Below are 24,610 nucleotides of genomic sequence, written 5' to 3'. Positions count from 1 at the left end.
CTCTGTAAAGCGTGTGGCTTTACTTTTCAATGGCAAAATATTACACTGTATCAACCCATTTCATTACCTCAACTTTGAAATCCAGTGGAGGATTAGGAGAATGTTCTAGATAAAATTCAGGCAGGGGATTTCAGGGGTGAGGATCTGCTCTCAGGATAGGGAAGTCTCTTGCACATTAGAGCCAGCTTAGAGGAATCCCGTCTGTGGTATCAGGGTCTGTGTCTATCACTGCCCTTACAGTACATGAAGATCCTCTCAGCGGAGCTGGGGGCACCTTCCATGTCAAGTACTTTAGTTCTTCTGCAGCCAAGAGTATGAATTGGGACACTGGGTGGGACTAACAAAGACTGCCACTTCACGACAGCTCCGGTCAGGTCCTGTTTTGCTACCAGAAACTACAAAACACTGTGTGTGTGTGTGTGTGTGTGTGTGTGTGTGTAGTGATTTTTGGATTTTGGAATTGCCAGTAAGGTGCTGTGGACTTGTACTACACCTTCGGGAAGGAAAGAATTCTTGTCTGAAGGAAATTCTAGTTTCCACTGCTCCTGGGGGCTCAGGAGGAGGAAGGGAACAATGCTAAGGTTTTCTGTGTGAAGCCTTTCTCACAAAACTGGCATGCTGCCTGGGTCTATCAGGGTGGTGACACCAGAGAGCCCAGTGGGAGAGCTTCAGTCCCCAAAGAAAAGCATTTACACTGTGCCACCAGCGCTGCGGAGCCTCTGCTCCTGTCCTTAACTGCTGCCCCTTCCCGGTTGTTCTACCCCATTTCTCCATGTGTTTTTCCAGACCCCCCTTATCCTCTCATTCACCAACCTCTCCCCCACCTTTTGCACTTACCAAAACTTAGACCTTAGGAGCTTTAATGCATTTATTTCATTCCCCTCATTCCCCTAAGCAGTCCAAGCTTTGTTCTTTTATTTCCCCTGGTACTGGGGATCAAATTCTGGACCTTGTAGGCGGTGGCACCACGGAGCTAAATCCCTGGCCCCCAAGCTTTGTTCTTATCAGTTTGCCTTTGAGTAGATAAGAGTCAGTGCCTACTTGGCCTACTTAGGATGTAAGCTCCACTGTCTGTCCATGTCCGAATCTTTGTTTAACCTGAGTGGTATTTATTCTGTAAGTGCTACGGAAATAGGCATCTCCGGAATTTGGAAGTGGTAGGTTGGTCCTTTTTATGAACATTGTCTGCTATACAAAAAGAAAAAACTGCAGTGATGCAGTCTGGATGTGTTAATCCACAGTTGAAAACACGGTAGATAGCATCGTTTCTATTCTCATCTTTTTAAAAATATCATTTTGATCATATTTTTTGAACACTGCAATTTTCCGTCTCTTTATGCAGAAACTGTTTTTGCCTGCACTTTCTGCATCTCCAATTCTGTTCGATTTACTTAGGCCATGCATTTGTTTTTGCCAGTATCCATGAGAAAGCTTACTTTTAGGGTAGCTATTAAAGGAATTGTTTTGCTCTATTCTCTCTCCCTCTCTCTCTCTTACTCTCAGTTTGTTGTTTAAAGATGTGCCTTTGATATTATTGTTGATCTGTAATGATGAAATGGGTATAAAAACAGGGACAAGAAGTGGGTCAGGAAGGCAGCACCTCTGCGCTGTCGGACAGCACCCCCTCTTGCAGCTTCAGGGTGAGTACATGAAATCAAAGCAGAGGGGTGCGAGTGAGGTCCTGAGCTTCTCTTCCCAGCCTCTGCCTCAGCAGTGGCTACAGCATCCTCCTCTGTGGTTCCCATCCAGGATGGTTTGAGTTCTTCCTGAAACACCAGGTTCTTCAAACCTGCAGCACCAGGAGGTATTTGCTGGCTAACAGCAAATTAACACTGGCACTGCATTCTGAAAAATCTTAGAAAAAAGAGGTCAAATAGCCAACGTGATCAGTGGGCTGAATAACCAACCCATTGCAGGATCCTGGGGCTGGTTGTGACCAGCTGCTCTCTTCCCTGTTATTAATATTTCTAGAATGAAATTGTAGCAGCCACAGGCAATCCAGATCAGCTTTACTTACCTTTATAATGTATTAAGTGTGCTCTTGAGAAGATACCGTAAATATAAAAGAATTAAAATACCGGGCTTACAAGTATATGCATTTCAAAGTTCATATTGTATCTTTTAAAAATTCTTTTAAGATTGCACCGCAGTTCTTTGGCAGGAGTTGTTTGCTGTCGACACATTGTGGCATTTCACAGTGATTACGGAAGCCCTCGTGTCACCTGACATCGTGTTCTAAAGAGTGTGGATGTCCCTGTTTATGTGGATTACGGCCGCACAGAGTTGTCAGAAAGATGTGCCTCTGAAGGACCTTGGGTGTCAGATTGGAAAGTGGCCATTTCCTTAAGCCTTGAGAAATCAGTGCTTACTTAAAAACAATATTCTTCCCAGTGTATACATATAAGTCTTCCAATTTGGTATGACTTTGAAGAATAATTATAGGTAACTTAATATCGTGGAATAAATATCATCTGACTTGTTTATGTGGAAATGTCTTCCTCTTCGTCTGCTAAGTCAATTCATCAAACAGATTCTATTTGCTAATAGTGCAGATAAAATGTGTTTGTATTTCCTACTTAGAAAACATTTTAATCAGATGAACCTCCAAGTTTTGTGCTTCATCTCATTTCTCACACAGATACTTTTCTGAGCATGGATCTAATTCTAACATCTTAAAAATGTTTTCATTCTTCCTGTCTTCTTTCCTGTGATTTCACCTCTGTCCTACCTCAGGACTCTTGCTGTTGCTTGTGTTTATCTTGTCCTTTCCATCCCCTCCCTCAGAGAGTGTGCCCTGAGGCCAGGAAATGGAGGCCTGCTTACTGCAGACAGTAAGCCTGTGGGGGGGGGTTGCAGGGAAGCCCAGTAACACACACCTGTACCCCTGGCCCCTGAGGAAAACCTGGCCTTGTGAAGACTGTGTCAAGCAGATGGCAAGATACCTTCTCGGTGGAGCCAGTTCAACCAAAGAAAAGCAGTTCAGTGTAAATTTAGACCATGAGGTTCCTTGGCATTCTGTGGACAAATTGGTTGGCTGCTGGCAGTGATCCCTTCCCAGGTAGGACTTAGCGTGTTTTCTAGAGCAGTGATCTCTGAAGGAGGGAGCATCGACATTCAGGGGAGGTGTACAGTGACACACTGCAAACAGGAAAGGAATACCAGAACTTCTCTTTGTATCTAAACATAGCATTTGAGATTTGCTAATGTTGGATTTTTATGGATTGTTAATTTGAAATGTAATTTTGAAATATAGATAATGGGGGTGTATTTTAGAATTGTTTGTCGATGCAGTCAGAGCAATTTAAAGACAACTGTTCTAAACCATTAATTCCCAGTCTCTGGGCTCAGAATCCCCTAGGGACAAGCAAAATCATTGTAAGGGGTTCATTAACATATGTGGGCACCCCTGTTTTCTCATTCTATGAATGCTAAAATATACTGATAAGACAAGGGTTCAAAACTATCCGTTGGTTCATTTAATTCAATTATTTATTTTTGTTGTACTTTAAAATTTACTATAAAATTAGATTCCTTATATCTGAAAAATATCACGACTCCCTTGAAGGAGACAATGGGGCACCAATGAGTAAGGAGATCCAGGTCCCAGTAAGATATTAGCTCAGTTCATCGGTTAGTCAGCTTCCTGTTACTGTAACAAATAACAGATAATTGGCTTATAAAGACATGGGAATTTTGGCCCCCAGTTTTGGAGATTTCAGTCCATTACTTGTTGGTACCTTGCTTTGGGACCTGTAGCAAAACAGGTAGGACTGTTTCAACATCCAGGGTGGGAAACAAAGTGACACAACTGGAGTATGAAGGAGAGAGGTAGTCGTTGTCAGGTCTGGAGACAGTTGGCTCAGGGCTACTGGGAAAGCAAAGATGACGCAATTTTCTTTTTTGTTTCTTAACAATTATCTGTAGATAAGATCCCCACAATCTCGTGGTTTCAAACTTTAGCTCAAGAGAATATAATGTTCCCTTAGTGTGTTGATAAGGTCTGGGGGCCATAGAAAGTACAGACCATTGGTGAAGAGTTAAATGGACCTCACGGTCTCTAATCAAACTAAACAGAGACATTCACCTAAGTAGTAAACAGGTACCTACTTCTCTGCAGTAGCTAAATACAGCCTATTCAATTTGTATAGCACATTGACCTCAGAGGAAGGAAAGGATATTCCTTGAAAGACCCAGTAATCATATCAATATAATCTGAGACCTCATTCAGTGCAACTGCTGTTTTGACACTTGCCCACTTTCATGCTTGAAGGTGTATTCTGTCTTTCTATCTTGCTCTGAAAAATCTGTCATTTTCCAAGAAATTCTACCCATGCTCTATACAGTACCCTCTGTCTTGTCTGAAAATTTTCATCAAAGACACAAAGCATCAAGGTGCATTGCCAGTTCCTTGAAGCGTCAGGACCTCATCATGTTAGGACCTGGCTTCCCAATAGCAGTAATGTAGTCAGGGATGGTTACTGGGATGGGAAAGTGGGCAGGATCCTGGACCCTGTCCTGCTGCTCGGTAAGAGCATGACTTAAGTCTTCTGGGACAGGTAGGGACTTAAAAGCTATTTTTGCTATAAACCATGACTTTTCACTTGGGCCTACAGAGGCCTAATAGGTAAGTAAAAAGCAGAAAGCCTTTCACTTCGTATCCCTTCTCCTCTCCATCTTGGGTCAAATCTCTTCTGAGCTCTGCATAGAAACATATTAATCATTTAGGGAGTGTTTGGTCTAAAATTTGGCAAAATAAAGTTTTGATGGGCTCTGAATTTACATATTCTTAGCCCATTCAAGTTTCAGGGCACCAGGATGGAGAATTTCCAGGAACATTTGACCATGCCCAGGAAGTCTGCGGGCCTTGTCCTGAAGCTGCCATCACCTGAAAAGGAGGCCACTGCTCAGCCAAAATGATTCCAGAGCTATGACACCAGGACTGAGATAGTGATCAACTGGGTCGCAGCCCCCCTACCCCAGCTGATCCTTAAAACCTGGTCACTCACCTTTCCAGGTGGGCCAGGCTCCCTCCATACCTAAGCTGCCGTCCTTTCCCATCTTCCTTCTGACTTTCCAGTTAAAGATTTTCCTGTAAATTGGTGTTTTAACTTTAATTTCCATTATTACTAAAATTAAGAACTTGTGCTAACTAATGACAAAAGGATTGCCAGTATCCCCTTCAGGTCACACCTCCCAGTGACCAGAAGACTCCTACCAGGCTCCAACCCTGAAAGGCTCCACCACCTCCCCATGAGCCACAGGCTAAGGAACAAGCCTGGAACACGCACGGACCTTTGCAAGGCAACTAAGAGCCACGCTAGAGCAGACGGTCAAAGGATACCACATATTGGAACAGTTGCACGTGCGTAAGCACGTCTCTTCCCTCTGTTTAATAACAAAAATGTTTTTCCTATTTACCTCAAAATATTGTTTGTTCTCCTCTTTTGAGTGAGTATAGGGATATAACATGGCCTTGACCTGTATCTCTGTTCCTTTTTATTCGTGTTTATATCCTTAGGGCTATTATAACAGAATACCACAGACTGTGTGTCATAAACAACAGAAACTTATTTTCTCATAGTCCTGGAGCTGAAAGTCCGAGATGAAGGGACAGAGGCTTGCTTTCTTTGAGGCCTCTCCCCCTGGCTTGTAGATGGCCACCTTCCCACTGTGCCCTCTTTTATCCAGATACGCACATATCTGCTTTTTTCCTACCTGCCCTACTCTCCTTATCGGCTGGAGTAGAAGAGCGTTTTAACTTAATCACTTCCTTTGAAAGTATCTCCAAATATAGTCACATTCGGAGGCACTAGATATTAAGGCTTCAACATATAAATGTAGAGGGGAAAAATTCAGCCCATAACCAGGGGCATTTATTTTTGGTGAATCTAGTTTTCTCAGGAAAATATGTGGGGCTTCACAGTGTCCAGAAGCTTTATCAGTAGTTGGCCATATCCTGATTCGTCCACAACTCTCCCATTTTACTGTCACTATCCCTTCTTAATTAAAACAGAGCCCTCTCTGCCTATCAAAAGTGTCTTATTTGGATGAAAAAATAGTTCCTGAATTAGTATATAGAAGTTCTAGATCCATAGTTCATGTACTTGAGTCTGAGTTAAAAAAATACATTACTGTGCCTAGGTTATGTCAACCATGAAGTAGAGGCACTAAAGTAGCTACCTTGAGAGTTCTTGTGAGAATTGAGTGAGCCAGTATGTGTGTATCATCCAACATACTGCCCTGCATGTAGAAGCATTGAGTGTCACACTGACTAAAGCAGAAAGGAGGAGGACGAAGAGGAGAATGATTAATTTTACATGTTAACTTGGCTGGGCCATGGTGCCTGGATAGTTGGTCAAACACTCTGGAAGTTTCTGTGAGAGTATTTTGGGGTTGACTTACATTTTAAATCAGTGAGTGCCGAGTAAAACAAATTGTCCTTTAGTGTGGGTGGCCCCCTCCAATGAGTGGAAGGAGTGAACAGAGGAGGAGGCTGACTTTCTCTGAGCAAGAAGAAATGAGCCCACAGAAAGCCTGGCACCACATCCACAGCCTCAGCTCTTCCCGGTTCGCCCACAGATGGCCTTTGCACTCAAAGTGCATGTTTTCCCTGCGTCTTCAGTCTGTCAGTCTTCCCCATCAGATTTTAGACTTTGCCAAGCCTCCACAATCACATGTGCTAATTCCTTAAAATAAATTGCCTTTATATATACACATCCTGTTCTGTTTTTCTGGAGAACGCTAATTAATACCGCAGGTGTGGAAGGCAAAGCTGTTCCTGCAGCCTAACTTTTAATTTGAAGATGCTCATATATTTCTGGATTTTATATCCTTTTATATTCACTGTATTCTGCATGACTGTGGACCTATCAACAAAAAATAAACATCCATGACAAGATAATGAAGTTAGTGAATAGGTTCTTTTCTTTATATTAGTCTCAGCATTTTAAATAAAACTGGATTTTACATCTTCATATCATGTTTATATTCAATATGGATATCCATCTGATAGAATGTTTATAATTATTCATAATTTTGAAGATTTTGTTTTTCAGGAAGCAAGACTGGTGTCTTTAATAAATGTTTGGAATCAAAGAACCATAAATTAGTTTCGGGAAAATAAGTGTTGATTTAAAAGCCAGAATTAAATCACTGTGTCCAAAACTGAGCTCTCAAACTAAGCAAGCAAGCAAATATTGGCAAGAGTTCAGCCAACTTAAAAGATTGGCAAATCATCCCTATGAAAAAAGTTAAACAACTTGGAAAAGCAAGGGAAAGGCTTGAGATAGAACCGAGTAGCAGTTATCAAATCTAAAAAGGGTTATTTTGGAAGAGATGGAGACCAGCTGTTGTCAAATTCAGTTGAGTCCAAACTAGAACAAACCTAGATGAAAACTACAGTATGCTAGGACAGATCATTTAGGCCTAGGAAATTCTCCTGGCCTTTACACTGTTAGCATCAGTACTGAGGATGTTCTAGAATATATTCTACCTACCTTTCACATGTAGGGACCCTTGTGCTGAAATTGAGCCCTTTTTATCATGCAAAATACTATCTTTAATCTCAACTGATGAGCAACCTCAATTTCCCATTGCCTTGTAATATTCACAACTTCTGGCAGTTAGTATGCGGGCATTTGGGGAGGAGGCATTATTGTGTCTAATACACTTTTTCAAAATAATTTTTACTTTTAAACCATATAAAAGTTTATGTATTGAAGAATAATTCTGGAACAAACAAAGTAACAAAAGCAGAGTTGAAAGCTGAGTAAAAATAGAAGCAAAGGAACCTCTAAATGATACAGTAACTTACTACAGTGGACCCTTGACTTATAAACTGTTTGTTCTCCAGATTGTAACTCAAGTTGGTCAATTGAAGGCTCAGGCTCCTCTCCACAGCCTTCATCCTTCTGTATACAGGCAGATCTCAGTGTCTTTAGACACTGCCCCAGGATTTCTCATTTAATGTCACACAGGTAAGGATGTGGTAATGTTCCTTCCAGAGCTCCTTAAGGGTTAAATCTGTATCTGAGACCATCTGGAAGCATAAGCGGTGGGCATTTGGGTCATAATTTAATGCCTTGTTCATACATTAAAACTAAAATTCTGGTGGTAACTTAAGTTGTTTGTATATTAGGCCAGTTGTAACTCGAGGGTCCATTGTATATGTTGGAAGGAAAAATAAGGAATTGATTCAAACTAATTAACTTGGAGCGTAGGACTTGGCCAAATCCTTTAAAATGAGATGTGCTTTAAGAACTACTGGGTTTAGAAAATTATTTTCTTCCCCCCTTCTCATGCTGGAGGATAAGCCGCATTATACACTATTAAGAGGGTAGAAACAATGTCACTGTGGTGATTGGAGGTGGGACCTTTGTGGGAAGGTTAGGATGAGAGTCTAGGATGAACCCCATGACTGAATCCCAGTGACTTTATAAGAAGACCAGATGGTCACATATATACAGGCAGTCCTGACTCCTACTGTTGTGTCCCGTGCCACGTCAGGCTCTCGTTAGATGGAACTCCTCATTTTTGCACCTCCAGAACCATGAGCTGAAAGAAACTACTTTCTAACTCACCAGTCAATAGTATTCAGTTACTGGGAACACAAAATGAACTAATAAAATAGCCACAATAATTGCTAAGCAATCTTGACTTTTGCTCAGTGAATTCATTGGGATGGCGGTTATATTCATCCTAAAAGTAGTGTGTGTGTGTGTGTGTGTGTGTGTGTGTGTGTGTGTGTGAGGGATGGCGGTTATATTCATCCTAAAAGTAGTGTGTGTGTGTGTGTGTGTGTGTGTGTGTGTGTGTGTTAGGAACATAGAATGAACGTGTTAAGTGGCAGGGAGCTGGGGTGCTTAGTTTGGGCAAAGGAAAGAAAATAGAATTGAAGAGGTGGAGTGCCTTTTGGTGCTGTTCATTCTCTGAAATGGTACAGAATATTGACACCCAGGAGCTACAAGCAAATCTAGTAGCAGACTTTGGTTTCTAAATGATATTCCCTGCTATAAGAAAATAAGATGCTTTAAGGAAATATCTATTTGCACGTGAAACAGGCATAAGGTACAAGGTAAACACATTGAGCATCCAAGGAAAAAGAAACTAATAGATTTTGACTTAAAAAAAATCTTCAGTATTAAAATACAAGAAATTGGGACTGAGAAAGAGAAAGCACTTGTTTTTAGAGAAAAATGCCAGCTAATAAATATAAAAGAAACATGGAGAAAAAGCATTGGTTTTGTAATCCCCCATGTAATGACTAATTAAGGCAGGATCATCAATGCACAATAAAACTCAGAGGTGAAATGCTGCTGACATTTCAGAATATCCCACAGATCACTTGCTAATTACAAAAGGAAAAAGGTGTGCTTATGAATGATGAAACGTGTTCTCCGTCACCTTTGTCAAGCTACCAAACTTAGCATTACAGCAGTGGAACAAACTGCTATTTTATGTCCCTCCCAATGTGATAGAAAGGAAAAATGCAATATTAAGTATATATTGTATTCTTGCCAAAAACATTTAACTTACATCTGTTTATGAGAGAAATGAATCAGGCAATCCTAGATATGGAGCATGTTGTAGGATAACTATTTTGCCCACCAAGTTAACATAAACTAACCGGAAATGGAAGTGAACCAATGACCACCAATTGCAATTTGTGATCTTTGATTACATGAAGAATTTAGAAAAGAAAATAGCCAAAAGATGACATTGTTGGGACAAATGGAAAAATTTTAATGTAGACTGTATACTAAGTAATATTGCTGTATTAACATTAAATAACTTGCATATGATGATATTGGGTTCATATAGGAAATGATGGTAGTTTGTAAGAGATGCACGCTAAAGTTTTTATGGGTAAATTCAGCATGATATCAATAATTTTCACATAGCTCAGAAAAAAATGTGTCTATACCTATACATATATAAACATTCAATGAGAGAGAAATGAATGCAGCCAAATGTCAATAATTGTTTGGCTTTTGGTGAATGGAGCTGGTTTTGTACTGTACTTTCAAATTTTCTATTTTGATTTTTCAAAAGAAGTCACAGAAGAAAGTTCTTTATTGAGCTCATAGGCTTCTTATTACCCTGTGGGTTCATTGGTTAATATTTCAATTTGGTAAGGTCATCTCCTGGTACACCCCAAATCTACACTGTGTTTTTGGTTATCTCTGGGGAGTCACTTTGTAATGTCTAGTTCCTACTTTGAGTGTCTGGGCAAATTGATTTTTTAAAATGCTCCTGTTCATAGAGAAGCTTTTACTAGAAGAGTATTTGTATGTTAATTATGTGAAAATATATATAAGGAAAACATTCAAAAATAAAATGACAAAATGGACACGTGGTATTATCTGCTACCCAATTAGTAGGAGTTAAATTCGAATGTTTTGTAAACTTCTAAATACTATTAAAATATTACCTGGTATTAACAGTAATAAGAAGACACAGGTTTCCAGATTCCTCTCAGACCAGCCAAAAAGGGATCTCCCATTGTAGCGCCCTGATCCATGCTTTAAATAAGTCTGCCACATTCTTTTGCTTCCTGAAGTTGATGTCTTCACAGAGACTAAACTATTTAAGGGTTCCTTTATACCTCTGAAATTAGTCTTAAGCCCTCCAGGCGGTTTTCCCCCCTTACCTGCTCTTGCCTCCTGGCAGATCTCTGTTCCTGGGGTTCTTTTTCATCTGCCAGAATCTCTACACTTTTCCCTCCCTTCTTAGCCCACCGTCAGGCTGGCCTTTGTTTCCACCTCTGTCCGTGGCCATTGGTGCTGCCTTGCTCACCGTGCTGTCTGTGGAGCCTTTGCTCCTCATGCAGTATGGAGACCATATTTTTCACAAAATGTGTATTTTTTTTCAGATCTCTATAGTTTCTTTTTCATACAGGAAACTCTCTGTAAGATTCAGGAACTCTGTCAGAAGTTCTGAAACCAAACTGAGAAGTAGATCTGTATCTCCTACATCTATATAAACAGGCTAAAACCAGAGTTCAGCACTTGGCAGCCACATGGCCAAGTCCTTAACCTCTGCTGACTTACTTTTCTGATCTATAAAACGGAAATAATACATACCCCAAATGGTTCTTAAAAGGATTAAAGATGCTTATTAATATACACGAAGCACCTGTAAAGGTCTGTGTAAGTATTTACTGTTCTTAACCACCGCCGTCTTTCCCTGGCATGTCAGACCCGCATCAGATTTGATTTTCGCGGTATCAGGGATGACCTGTACAAAATTGTTTCTTCGTTATTTTTTCTGTGTTTCCCATTGTTCCAGGTTTCCCTGGGACTTCTGCATGCCCACGCCACACACATCCTGTGGCCTCCAGAGCGCTGGCAGAAACTGGAGTCTCTTCTTCCTCCAGAGCGCTCACCCGTGCAGAGTGAAGACCAGTGACATCCAGGCCCCCCTGAGCTGCTGGCCTTGGGGCTGGAAGAGCAGGGTCCAAGAGGAACCTCGGAGGGGAAGAGCCCCCACATGGCGGCGCTGTGCCAGAAACGTTTACCTCATGTGGAGGATCTGTATTCTTAAGGAAAAATTAAAAATCTTGAACAGTAGTAAGTGACACTCGATTCTGTGTTAACTGTTGGTGCCCTGTTGTTTATTGCCAGGACAAAACCCTTTAGGCATATGAACATATCTGAACATATCACACCTGTCTTTTGTTGTTTGTTTTTTTGTACCAGGGATTGAATAGCACCTGTCTCTTTAAAACAAAAATTATTACTTTGTTTCTGATACATAGTAATTACACTCATATCTGGATCAATTTTATATATATATATATACACACACATACAGAGAGAGAGAGAGAGAGAGAGAGAGAGAGAGAGAGAGAGAGAGCTTTATTTTAAAATGTTACTGAACATATACAGTTCTTTAGCTTTTGCCAGGGGTCGTTGCACCTAAATTTTAAAACACACAAAATAGATCCCCTTTACTAAACAATTTTTCACTTTGGGTTACAAAAGTCAATGTTTCACAATCACAAAGCATAGAGATACATGGTTCTGAAACCATTTCCAGGCAGGTTGTTGTTAATTCTCTGTACGCAGGGTCGTTTTGGAAATGCGGACCATGACATACGTATTCCTTAAAAGTGTTCACCATAGGCCTATTTGAGTCTCTAAAGAAACAAAGAACTTTTGCCCGCATTATCTCGACTATTTTTACTCTGCTTTCTCACCCTGCCCTCTCCTCTCCCTCCTCCAGATCCTCTTCCTTTTCTAGTGTGTCCGGCTCCCTGTTTTCGAACACATCTCTTTTACATTGCTGTCTTTGTTACTTATATCTTAGATCTCTCATAGTAGAGAAACCATGAGGTATTTAACCTCCCGTGACTATAATTTATTGCCTCTGTCTTCTCAAAATCCATTCATTTTCCTACAAATGACTCAGATTTATCCTTTGTGACTGATTAGTACTCCACTGTCTTGAAGGAGGTAAATTCAAGATAATTTGGTGTACATACTTTATTGGGTTCTGATTTTAGCCCTTGTGCTAAATGATTTTGAAAATTACTCAATGAAAATAATTTGTCACTAACTATTAGAATATGGAAACACATGCATGCAATGATTGAATCATATTATAATTGACAATATCTGCAGTGTAATGACTGCCAGTTAGGAAGAACAGTGAACTATTTTCAAGTCTTAATTTAGATGTTTATTATCTAATTGAACATCCATTAATGCGAAACATGTTGTCTCTTATGGAAATAAGGGATTTAAGTAATAGAGAACCAATTCCATCAATACTCTCATACAATCAAACCTTTTTATTGGCTATTTTTAATTCAAACCTTTTGAGGGATTTCAGGCCTGTTGAGAGTGATGAATAAACTTATTTGTCAGCATTCGATCACTATTTGTTTTTTTATTTTTGGTATTGGGGATCAAACTTGGGATCCCCAAGAAGGCAGGTGGTGCAACCACTGAGCTAAATCCCCATGTCATTCAATCACTATTTGATATAAAGTTCTAAGTGAAATGGAAAAAAAAAATCACTCCATATCAACCAAGTTTGAATTTCCCTCAGTGGTTACTCAGAGTCCAACTTTGTATTACCAAAATCACCAGTTGAAAAGGGGAGTAATAGTAGAAAAATGGATTCTGGAATTTGTACAAATAGGAGGCAAATTCCCTGCATACAAGTCTATAGCATTTATAAAGCCTGCCTTCCCTCTTCTTAGAGATTTTTGCTGATGGAAGCAGTCTCTGGATCAATTCCTTCTGCTCGTTTGGTCTCTTTGCTTGTTTCATCAGCAGACAAGATCCCAAATAATGACTAGCTATCTTGCAAATGTGGGTGCTCTCTCATCATTAGCAAGCAGGAAAAGAAAGAGCAATAGCAAAAAGCATGCATAACAAGAACATTTGTTACTGCTAATAGTTTATTAGCACCATGATCACTCTTTGAACAAACATCAGTGAACACTTTCGTGCTAAACTCAGTCACATTATTTTTAAAAAGCAGATCTGCTTAAAATCTTTCAGTGCTCTTCATTGCCCTTCTCTTCAATTCCATTTCCTGCCCTCCCCAGCTTGAACTTCATGCTCTGGCCCTTAACTGCTGTTTGCCAAATTCTCAGTGTTATTTCAACTTTTCTAATCCCTTTCCCCAGGCAACGTGCATCCCCTGGGATAACATGTAAAATATTTAGTGCTCAAGGGTATCGATCCTTTCGTTGCCAGCACACTGGAAGTCTGAGGACCCTGGAAGATGGGACTGGGGTACTGAGGGGAGGCAGAACAATTAACAAATGGAAGATACCTGTGGTTGCTCCTGCTTAGTGCTGGTGTCGAATTGAGTATTTTAAGTGTTCAACAAACTGGCTATCAGCCTTGCTTCTTTTATTTACTACCTGTGCATTCTTACTCAAACTATTAATTCCAGGTTGTAAATCCTCAGAGAGGAGGTAAATGCTCTTTCTATTCAATTCTGTACTCTCTAGCCATCTGGCACATTACTGCAGAGTTAACACTTAATGCTTGTTGAACAACTCGACTCAAGAGTTACTTCCTCAGAAATGTGACTTCAGGCCTGATGTATAAGTTCCTGAGTGCATCAGTCACTCTGTAGACTAATTGTTCATGCACGTATTGTCTCTCTGGCTGTGAACTAGTCTAGGCAGGGTTTATCTTGCTCAACTTCCTAACAGGATGCACAAAATTGATCACAAAGTTCTTAAGTAACATATGAGTGCTGGGCACCATGTTAAGGATGGAAAATCAAGATGAATTAAAAGTTTCTCGCAATCTGCCTATGGGAAGAGGAAGACATAAGAAAATGCATATAGGTACCAGACAGTTTAGCAGTAGGAAAGGAGTATGGAAGAACTGCTATGGGGCAGACAGGACAGTGAGTTTGATTGTGTATGAGGACACCTGAGGCAGGGGGATGGCCTTACCAGAAGGGGCTGTGGTTCAGGCTGAGCAGAGTCATCCTTTCATGACTTACAAGCCAAGCTATATACAACTATTTCAGCCACTTGAATTATTTCCAACAACTTCCACTAAACTGGAGAATGCATATGTAGTAAGTTTTACACATTTAATTTGTAGGATGTAAAATTGTTCTTGGGTTTCAGGAGGATTTAGATCTGCAGTTTTTTCACTTTTGGCAAAAGTCACTACAAAAACTTTAAACATTCTACAAAATTGTGTTGTACGTGGAAAAACTTTTAAACTTAGATGTGTCTTAAACTACCAGGCTAGCCTGCTCACTTTCACCTCACACAGTTCCTGGATTCAGATAGTCAGAAGAAAAAGCATGTAAAGAAAAATTTCAAGTCATGCTATAGATATAGAAAGTTCACTGGCAATCTTTTGGTGGCAAGAGAAGAGATTAGCCTTTGAAATGGATGGGATGTGAAAAATATTTCAATATCATTGATTAAATTACATGGTTTATATAATTTTCATTATATCTACGATTACAAATGGAAATGTTTCAAAGGATCCATCTTCGGTCATATTATTCCAAAATATAAAAATATGTACAGAGACTTTAGGGAAGGGTGGAGGGGTTGAAGGAAGGGCAGGGGAACGGGGCAAAAAGAACCAAGATACATCATGTAAAGGTACAAGATCCCAGTGATGAATATAACTGTATTGTGTACCTAAAATGAACCAAAAATGAAAAAAGGAAAAAATAAAAACATTTACACTTCACTCTGTACCTTCCTACTCTATACCCATCTTTATGTGCCTGGATACTCCATCTCTGTCTTCATTCTGATCTTTACTCAAAATTGCCTCCTCCTGGGTCTTCCCTGGTCATCTTTATGAAGTTGCCATGACCTGTGTTTCACTATGTGTTCTTTTATGCTGCTTTATTTCCTTTGTAACAGTCTCACTGCCCTTAAGGGTCTGCATCACTTCTTTATTCTGTACCAGCTAGAAGGCAAAATGTATGTGATTTGTATTGCTAGAGCAGTATTGCAGCCAGACTTGGTGGTGCATAGCTGTACTCCCAGCCCTCGGCAGGCAGAGGCAAGAGGATCACTGCAAACTCAAAGCCACTCTGGGCTATACAGTTAGACCTTATCTCAAACAAAACAAAAAACAAAACTGATAAATTAACTGTAGTGCAACAACCAGAATACTGGCTTTACATCCTGCCAACTCTGCCACTCCCAGATTATACTCTCTCTTCTTATGTTGCAGTCGTGTTCTGTTTACTTTCTTCTTGGAACTTGTCTCACTATTCTCATTTTTGCAGCTTCCATACAATCACCTAAAAATATTGTGAGTTTTTTTGTTTTGTTTTATAATATAGTGTGCTTTCTGGATATGGACATGTTTATCCAATATATCCTATCATTAATTTGCTGTTCTAAAATGTGAATGTGTATTTTACCATTGAATATTTTCTGGCAGATTTTGTTTACTTATGTTTTTATCTTGCTGTTTGTTATACTATTTTAGCACTTAAGGAGACAGAATGTCTGGTTTCTAAAGTTTTCTTATTTTTCAAGTAGCAACCTTGTCATATAAAACTAATTTCTTTGACACTTTGGTGAGATGATTTTTATTTATTTATTTATTATTTTTTGTATTTGGTACCGGGGATTGAACTCAGGCCCTTGTGCTTGTGAGACAGGCCCTGGAACCACTGAGCTAAATCCCCAGCCCCTAAAATCACATGTTATGTAAGTATTCTCACTCTCATACTTTGTATTTTTCTCATTAGTTGACTTTGATTGCTCATCTGAGTTGCTGTTCAGAAGTTAGGAGGTTCTGTTGATTCAGAAGACTACCTATTCTTGAGCAGAGTAGCTTCATGCTGCAAAGACAGCTTTTCTAATCTAGTTGTCTTGATTCAGGGACTAATAGACATTCTTCTCTGAACCTGGAACCAAATCACTGGTCATCTATAGATTCCAACTTCCTATTTTACCTCTGCAGAACAACTTCACTTAGGACCAGGACAGCACTGGTTGCTCCAAAAAAACAAAACAAAACAAAACAAAAAACCCCCTCTATATTGGTTTATATTTAAAGCGTTTTTATCATTTTTGATAAATAATACAACAATACAGACCTGTCAATAACAATAATGATCCAAGCTTGCTAATATGTCCTAAAATCCTTATCAATTTCCTAACCCTAAAAATAATTGTTTGTATATGTATATTATGGATATGTACTTGTATATACATATATTATACATTGCTGAAAAACAGAGACTACTACATATTGAAAGAAATCATATGTATATATTAATGTTATAGACATAAGGTTCCATTAGAGATTAAAATAGAAAATCCTAATAGTCAAAATAGAAGTCTATATTTTTTAAGTGTAATGGAAACAATATTCTGTCTTGGACAATTTGAGGTGTTTAACAAAATACCTTAGACTGATAAAAGTATATTTCCTAGAGTTTAAGAAGTAGATAAATCCAAAATCAAAGTGCTAGTGATGTCACTGTCTGGTAAAAGCCCTCTTTCATAACCTGATGTCATTCTCATTGTTACCTCACATGGCAAAAAGGCCAACAAGTTCTCCCATGTCTCTGTACAAGGGCACTAGTCTCATTCATGTGGGCTCTGTCTTCTGAGCTAATCATTTGCCAAAATCTCCAGCTCCTTATACCATCATTTTGAAGGTTAAAATTTCCACATGAACTCTGGGGAAGACAAACTTTCATATCATAGCATGTTCTTAATTAGTCTTCATATAGATGATACTGTGACTTCAAATCACTTGAAGTACATTTATCAACCTTTTGGGCCATCCTTGGCACTTAAAAATTGTACATGTATTTTAAACTGCACAACATATAGTTAGTACTTTAAAAATTTACTCACATATTTGCTATTCATTTGTCTTGCATTTTCATGTGGGATTAATTTCCTTGTGCCTAAGGAACTCCCTTAAGTATTTTCTTTGATGAAGGTCTCCTAAGGACTCATTCAGTTTTTTGGTTGGTTGAGAAGTATTCAGCATTCATTTTTAAAAGATATTTTCACTGACTTTAGAAGTCTAGCTTAGCAATTATTATTTTATATAAAACATTCTATTACCTTCTGGCTTTCTCTGTTTTGCTGAGAATCAGTCTTCTTATTCCTTAATTAATGATGCTACAACTCCTTTTATCTGCCTATCTGTTTTTAAGTTTTTTTTTTCTTTACAGTTTAGTCAAACTGCAATGTGACTACTTGTGGTTTTCTTTAAACCTTATTTCATGTTGGTTGAGTTTCTTGGGTTTGTAAGTTGATGTTTATTACCAAATTTGGGAATTTTTCAGCCATCATTTCCTCAAAATAGTTTCCTATCATTCATTTTCCTCTGTTATGTATTAACTGCTTGTTATATCTCACAGGCTGCTGAGAACTTATTCTATTCCTTTGTAAAATCTTTTTGTACTTCAGATTGAATAATCAATAGGGTTTGTCTCAAGATAAATGATTATTTCTTCTACCATTTCTTACCTCCTGCTAACCAATGAATTTATTACTTCAGATATTGCACATTTGGTTCTAGATTTTTCTCTATGCCTCACTTCAGATTTCCCCTTTGTCCACCTAGGGTGACCATCTTTCCTTTAATTTATTTGGCCATATAGAAAATAGTAACCTTAAAATCATCTCTGCTAATCCCAATGTCAGGGTCATTTTAGGATTCATTTCTATTGGCTGATGTTTCTCTTGATTTATGGCCATCCTTCTCTATGACTCTTCCTTGGTATGTCTAGTGACTTAAATAATATATTCAGGAAATCTGGAGTGATATACTATGGAAGCTCTTTTTTTCTACTGTTTCGTCTGAAGAACCCTAACTTTGTTCTGCTACACAAGTAAATGTCTTTTAAAATCACCTTGAACTTTGGTTTTATACTTTAGTGGAGATCTGCTCTGAATTTTCCTTAATTCTTGGATACAGTCTTTTAAAATGTAGTATCTTTGATTCTTCAGCAGAAAGCCCACCACATGTAGAAAACTTGACAGGATTCTAACTCCAAATCTGTTTCTCTAGTAGTAACTGAGATCTCTGCTTCACATTCATAGTTCTTCTAGCTATTACCTTCCACTGGGCTTATGGGAATCTCTTTTATCCATAGGGCACTGGGAGCCCAGTTAAGTATTTTAGGAGGAATTATGCATGGATTTGGGGGAATGTCCTACTTGGGATCATCTTTCCTAGATTTCCTTCTCAATCTCCAGTGGCTCTGTCAGTCCAGCTCTAGCTTCTGATGCTTTGGACAAATAAAATTTGGCCTGTTGATACTGGCCACCCTGTGTCATAGGAAGTAGACTGTACAAACACAGGGCTATTATGGAAGAGGAAGGAAAGAGATGGGAGGGTAAGGAGACAAAGGAGGGCAGAAAGGTTATTAGGGAAAGTGTACACAAAATATATATGCATGTGTGGAAATATCACAGTGAAATCCATTAATTTGTATCATGAGTTAATTTTTTATAAAGAGAAAGAACATGAAAAGGGACCAAGGTCTTTCTCAGGGGAAAAGCTGTACCAGTGTAGATCTCACCCAGTTTGGTTCCCTTCTGTTAGTGAAACAGTCATTGTAGTCTCTGCCTATTTTTATTCACTCTACAGTGAGTTCAAGTAGTTTTAAAATGTATTACTCACTGCTAATAATTGTTCCTGTAGGAGGGGTGGTCCACTACAAGCTGCAGTAGTATTTCTGAGAGAACTGAGTACCAGGTGCGTTTCTTTGATTGTTTTTTTCTGCTTGGAATTCTCAAAGATTCTTGAATATCTGACTGTCCTTTATCAGTTTGGATGTTTTTTAGCCATTATCTCATCAAACTTTGTTTTGCCATTTTAGTCTACTGTCTTCACTGTTTGCTTTCTTGCTTTTAATTGTTGGTTTCTCACTGCTTCTGTCTGGGAATCTTTTCCAATGTGTCTTCTAAGACGTAAATTCTCTCATCACTTGTGTCTAAATAGTTATTAAATCATCCATCCCTTGATTCACCAGTTTCAATTATTATATTTTTCAGTCATAGAATTTTCATTCAATTATGTTAAACTATATGCATATTTACTTCAATATTTAGAATTCTGATGTGTCTATCTTTATCATATTTCTCCTGGAGTTCAATTTGTATAATTTTGTACACATTTATTTTAACTCAGTTCCAAAAAAAAAACTACATGTGGTAAATTTTACAAATAATTTGAGCCTATTTATAGATATAATTAACTTGATAAATGTTATGTTTTTGTTTTGTTTTGCTTTTGGTACTGGGGATCGAACTTGGGACCTTGTGTTTGCAAGGCAGGCAGCAGAACCACTGAGCTAAATAGCTGGCAAGAATTCTACTTTTTGATTACCATTCCAGGATGTAACTTTTTGGGGTTTCAACCTGTAATATTTACCAAGTTTCTTCTTTTTTATCGAGGCTGCCTATGTCCTCTCACTTTCTAAGTCTCAGCACTTCATTCACTTTGGCAAATACTTTAAAGAGAAAAATGGGCCAAATGTCATACACATCTCTTAGTGTCTCCTAAGTCCAGAATCTTCGTTTTGATAGGCTTACTCAAATTCCTGATATTTTTAATTGTATTTGATAGTAAAGTTGCTTCAAAGTCCATTGATTGTGAGGTATAGAATCTTGTATGATTTTTTTAAAGGCATAATATAGATAATATAGGTGAATGTGTTGGCATGACATTTTAGCAAATTTCTGAAGTATTCATCAATCTAGAATAATCTATTAGAATCTTGTCTTTACTACATATTTATGAAATGATAGGTGCAATATTTATATCCATATAAATGAATGTGTAATCTCAGATAATCAAAAGAATCATATGTGACAGGTATTTACTTAAGTTTATACTTGGTTTTATTCCCCATCTCTTTGGTTTTATGTGAAATCAGTTCAAATAGTCATTTACCCAACTCACACGTGAATGCTTATTATGTATCAGAAAGTGTTTTATAGATAGAGGACCACTAGGGGAACATCAGGAAGGAAAAAGAACAGCTGAAGATAAAATGTTTTTGTTTTAATTTATGTAGTAAATATTCATCTATGATATTCTTTTCTACTACAGTGCCTACTAAATGTAGAGTGGGCATAGTGAGTAGACAGAATTCAGAAGATGGGGTAATTGTTTATTCATGAGTCATCTTTTTTTATATTGGTTGTCCCAGTTCACCAGTTCTAATCATAAAGAGGGATATAGAATAAAAAAGGGATAAAAATAAAATAGGGGGATAAAGAAATGAAGATGCCAATTGATATGTTGGAAACTGAATCCCAAAATTTCTATGTGAATGGTAATTAAGGTGGGACATTTGGGAGGTGATCGATCCATCCCATTCATGGATTAATAAGTTAATTGATTAATAGACGGAGTTCTGTGAAAATGGTATTGTTACAGAAGTGAGCTTTCTCTGGCAAGCTTGCTCTGTCCCTCCATGGTCTTCTCTGATATGGTAGGTAATGCTGTAAGCAGGTCTTTACTACATGCTAGTGCCATGTTCTTGGGCCTCTTAGTCCCCAGAACTCTGAGCAAAATAAATCTCTAATTATGTATTAGCCACTCTCAGGTAGTGTTTTTAAATGGACAGATACAACTTACCACAAAATTTTAGAGCATAGAGTTTTCTGGGTTTCCTTTCTTCTTCCCTCCTACCCACCTTCCCTCACTCTCTCTCTCTTTCTTCCTTCCATTTTATGGAGAAGGGATAAGTTACTGCTTTTGTATTGTGTCCAAAAGGAAAATATAAGTATTAAACAATAGTTTATGTTTTTTAAAAAGTCATTAACTGATACCAAATATTTTAAATTTTTAAATTTAAACACTAAAAAAATCAAACACTAGATTTTTTTAACATTGGAAATAAAATTTCTTATAAATTAAGATAAATGAATCTAAGATAAATTGAGAGAAATCACAGGAAATCCATTAATGGAGAGGAGATGCATCTTGGAATCTATTTTTTTTTTTTTTAGGAAAAAAGTAATGTTGAATATAGCAATAGTTGGACAGCATTCCAGCACATTCCCTTGAGCATATTCCAAGAAGGCCTTACAGTTGTCATTTACCTCAGTGTGCATAGGCTCAGAAGAACTTTTAGTGATGAGCAGCCATTCTTTTCCTCTTTGTATTGCACAATGAGCCGTTGTACTGGGATCATCTTGTCTCATCCACTCTTTCCACTCATTGTTATTCACCTAATCAGATTCTATTGCTTTTCAGGGATTGCCTAGTTATAGGTTCCCTTCTCACCATGTTAAGCAGGTTTCATGGGAATGTGTGGTCTTTTCCTTTTAAAAAAACTTCTAAATTTCTGTAGGTCAAAGAAACGAGCCTTTTTGGTAAAATCTTTAATAGCAATAAAATGCTTTCTTAAAATCCATGGTAGAGCTTACTCTCACACTTGCATTCTAGTCTGAGATATATGTCATTGTATGTGGTCTTTATATTTCTGAAAATACTGTTTCAACTAAATCCCCTAAAGAAAGAGTTCTTAACAGTTCTATTTTACCATAAAAGTTGGAGAAAATTTTGGGGGACTTATTAAGATCTCTTTTTTGATAAGGTAGTGTTTTTTGAAAATATGTTACAAAACTAAAGTGACTGCATGAGCTAACAGGCCATTTGAACGTATGCTGGTTATATCATAATAGAATACATTCATTTTTTATTTAAAATAGTCAAATTTCAACTAATAAGCTGTTTTCTCACCAATATTCACATACCATTAGTAAGTTACAAAACACGAATGCTTTGGAGTGATCCATTTTAAGTTCCAAGCTTACACCCTGGAAAGACCATCATGGGGATATTCTCCTCTAAAGCCCTCACTAGTGTATGTAGTGTATGTATGTAGTTTCTCTTTAAACCTCTGGCTGTTTAGTTTCTAAAGGAATGACAGTTGAGCATTTTTAATGTCATTGAAATTTACATTTTAGGGGATTACTTTGCATTACCACATGGATATGCAAAATCCTTTTATTAATAATGAATGAAATAAATGACAGATGGATTTTACTTTTCCTTTCAAAAAGTCCTCACAGCTTTTGTTTGATCATCAGTAGTTATCATTCTCACACAAATTGTTACTGAGTAACCCTGTGATTCTATGCATTAATCCTGTATTTTGGCATTTAAAGACCTAAATCCTTCAAGTACTGTCATCATTTGATTAACACACTTTTGATGAAGTTATAATTAAAGAAATGGATTTCCCTTAGCTCTCATTTAGACTCTAAATTTAAGTGCCTCTCTCTTCCCAAGATCATCTTCTTCATTTTCCTAACACAGCCACCTATACTTTAAAGCAAATTTGGAGACCTTTACAGCTAAACCTAATTTTTGTCATTAAATCATGTAGATACAAGTATACATTAATTTTTACTGAATTTAATTTTCACATGATTTTTAAAGTAAGGTCATTAAGTCTTCTAAATGAGATCAAATTACTGAAGTTATGTGATGGCCTGACATATGTCTAATAGATGAGTTAATTTAAATATTTTGGTCTTTTTAATCTGAATTTTGGGTTTCTCATTACTTCTAATTTTCTCTTTGAGAAAAAAGAATTAAGGTGAGCTCAGTGTTACTTTCTCTCACATTGAGTTCTCTTAAATTCACCCCATTAGTCTCTTTTCTCCCAAGATCATTTCCAGTGTGACATATAGTGAAGAAGTTGGGCCCCTAATACTTGCTTACTCACCGTAACACTGAGATTACATGTAGAGGCAACTACACCGGAACAACTTGTCCTGTGAAGTTTTGGTGATGATCGTGCTGGTAATGGCCACCACCATTATTTACTGAATATTTTCCATGTATCATATTGTGCTAAGTGACTAATATGTATCACATGAATCTTTCCTCCAATACTTAAAGTCATGTTGCTATCCCTCTTACATAGTTGAGAAAGCTGAGGCTCTGAAAAGTAATTTTCCCAGTGTAACACTGATGGAAGTGTTAGGTCCAAGACAGGGTCCTGTGTTGATCAAAGGTCTCTATCTTTCCTTTATTTCAACTAAAAATACATGAAATTATAGATTTTTTTTTTTTTTGGTATCAGGGATTGAACTCAGGTCCTTGCACTTGCTTGCAAGGCAGGTGCTGGAACCAAAATTATAGATTATTAAACTGGGCTTTGGTTAGACTCACAGTTGAGGTAATAGAGAATTTGCCCTCCCAGGATTTTTAGCAGTTGGCTTCCTTCATTATTTCTCAGCTGGTATGGGGCCTGTGTACTTTTAGGAAAATAATTTTTCATTCTGGAGCTTCTAAAATCAATCTGATTGTTTTATTTCCTCATATAAAAGGAAAGCATACTTTACCAAACTCCAATCCATGTAGTGTATGTCCACACACTGTAAAACATATGGGCCAGATAATTTTTAAAAGTGGAAATTGTTAGGTGTTGAGAAAGTGAATGACTCTAATAACTAGGTTCAAATCTTTCTGAATTTTAGTCATTTCCAATTCTTTGGTTTCAACAAAATTGAAGAAAGACATATGGAGTTGTCAGTTGTTTTTAATGGTAGGTCATAATGTGATATTTTACCTGTAACTTTGATAGTTGAAGAATGGCTTCCCTTAATGTAAGAAATTTTAGTCTCATCTACTTTTTATGTGAGAAAATTTTTATATGAAAATGAAAATTTTTATAAGAAAATGAAAAGTAGAATTGGTGGTGAAACTTGTCCCATTCTGCCAATATTTGTCCATAGATACATAAAAATAAAAATTTATGTGGCTTATTAAAGTATACATTTCCAATAAAATTTCACTTTTTTAATTTAATGATTATTTATGAAAAGTTGTAAAATATTGTTTAAAGTTTTTAATAGCATGATAGTCTAGAGAGATTGTTGCTATCCAGTCTATGTCTATGGGAAATATGTGTATATTCATATATATTTATCTAAATTTGTAATTTTTATGTATATTTGCCAAGATCTAATGGATTATATGCCTCTTTAGAAGAAAATTCATTCGAGTACATTTCAGAAACTCAGAGAAGCTATTATGAACAATTTAGTCACCATTTTTGCACAGCTATGTATTTAGCATCTTTACCCCATGTTTGCCGTGATTGTAATAACTGACAATAGATCAACACCATCACTTTAATACACATATCGACAAAA

The 24,610-nt window shown here is 37.6% G+C and overlaps 1 protein-coding gene across 2 annotated transcripts in view; it reads left to right on the top strand.

The window, feature by feature from the left end:
- The window catches only part of Immp2l (inner mitochondrial membrane peptidase subunit 2), a 980,466-nt gene that overhangs the window by 860,917 nt on the left and 94,939 nt on the right, over positions 1 to 24,610 (top strand). The window contains exon 6 of one of the 2 annotated variants that reach the window (XM_010643388.3): positions 11,287 to 11,613. The exons of the other annotated variant lie outside the window; for it this stretch is intronic. Within the exon in view, the coding sequence (XP_010641690.1) occupies positions 11,287 to 11,406 (120 nt within the window). The 3' untranslated portion in view covers positions 11,407 to 11,613. Of the gene's footprint in view, positions 1 to 11,286; positions 11,614 to 24,610 lie in introns of those variants that run through there. 2 annotated transcript variants of the gene reach the window in all.

The sequence above is a fragment of the Fukomys damarensis genome, unplaced genomic scaffold (assembly GCF_012274545.1).
Source record: "Fukomys damarensis isolate Sample0158 unplaced genomic scaffold, DMR_v1.0_HiC HiC_scaffold_4, whole genome shotgun sequence".
Taxonomy (NCBI): domain Eukaryota; kingdom Metazoa; phylum Chordata; class Mammalia; order Rodentia; family Bathyergidae; genus Fukomys; species Fukomys damarensis.
Note: the sequence above shows the minus strand (reverse complement) of the source record. Positions and strands in the feature narration are given on the sequence as shown.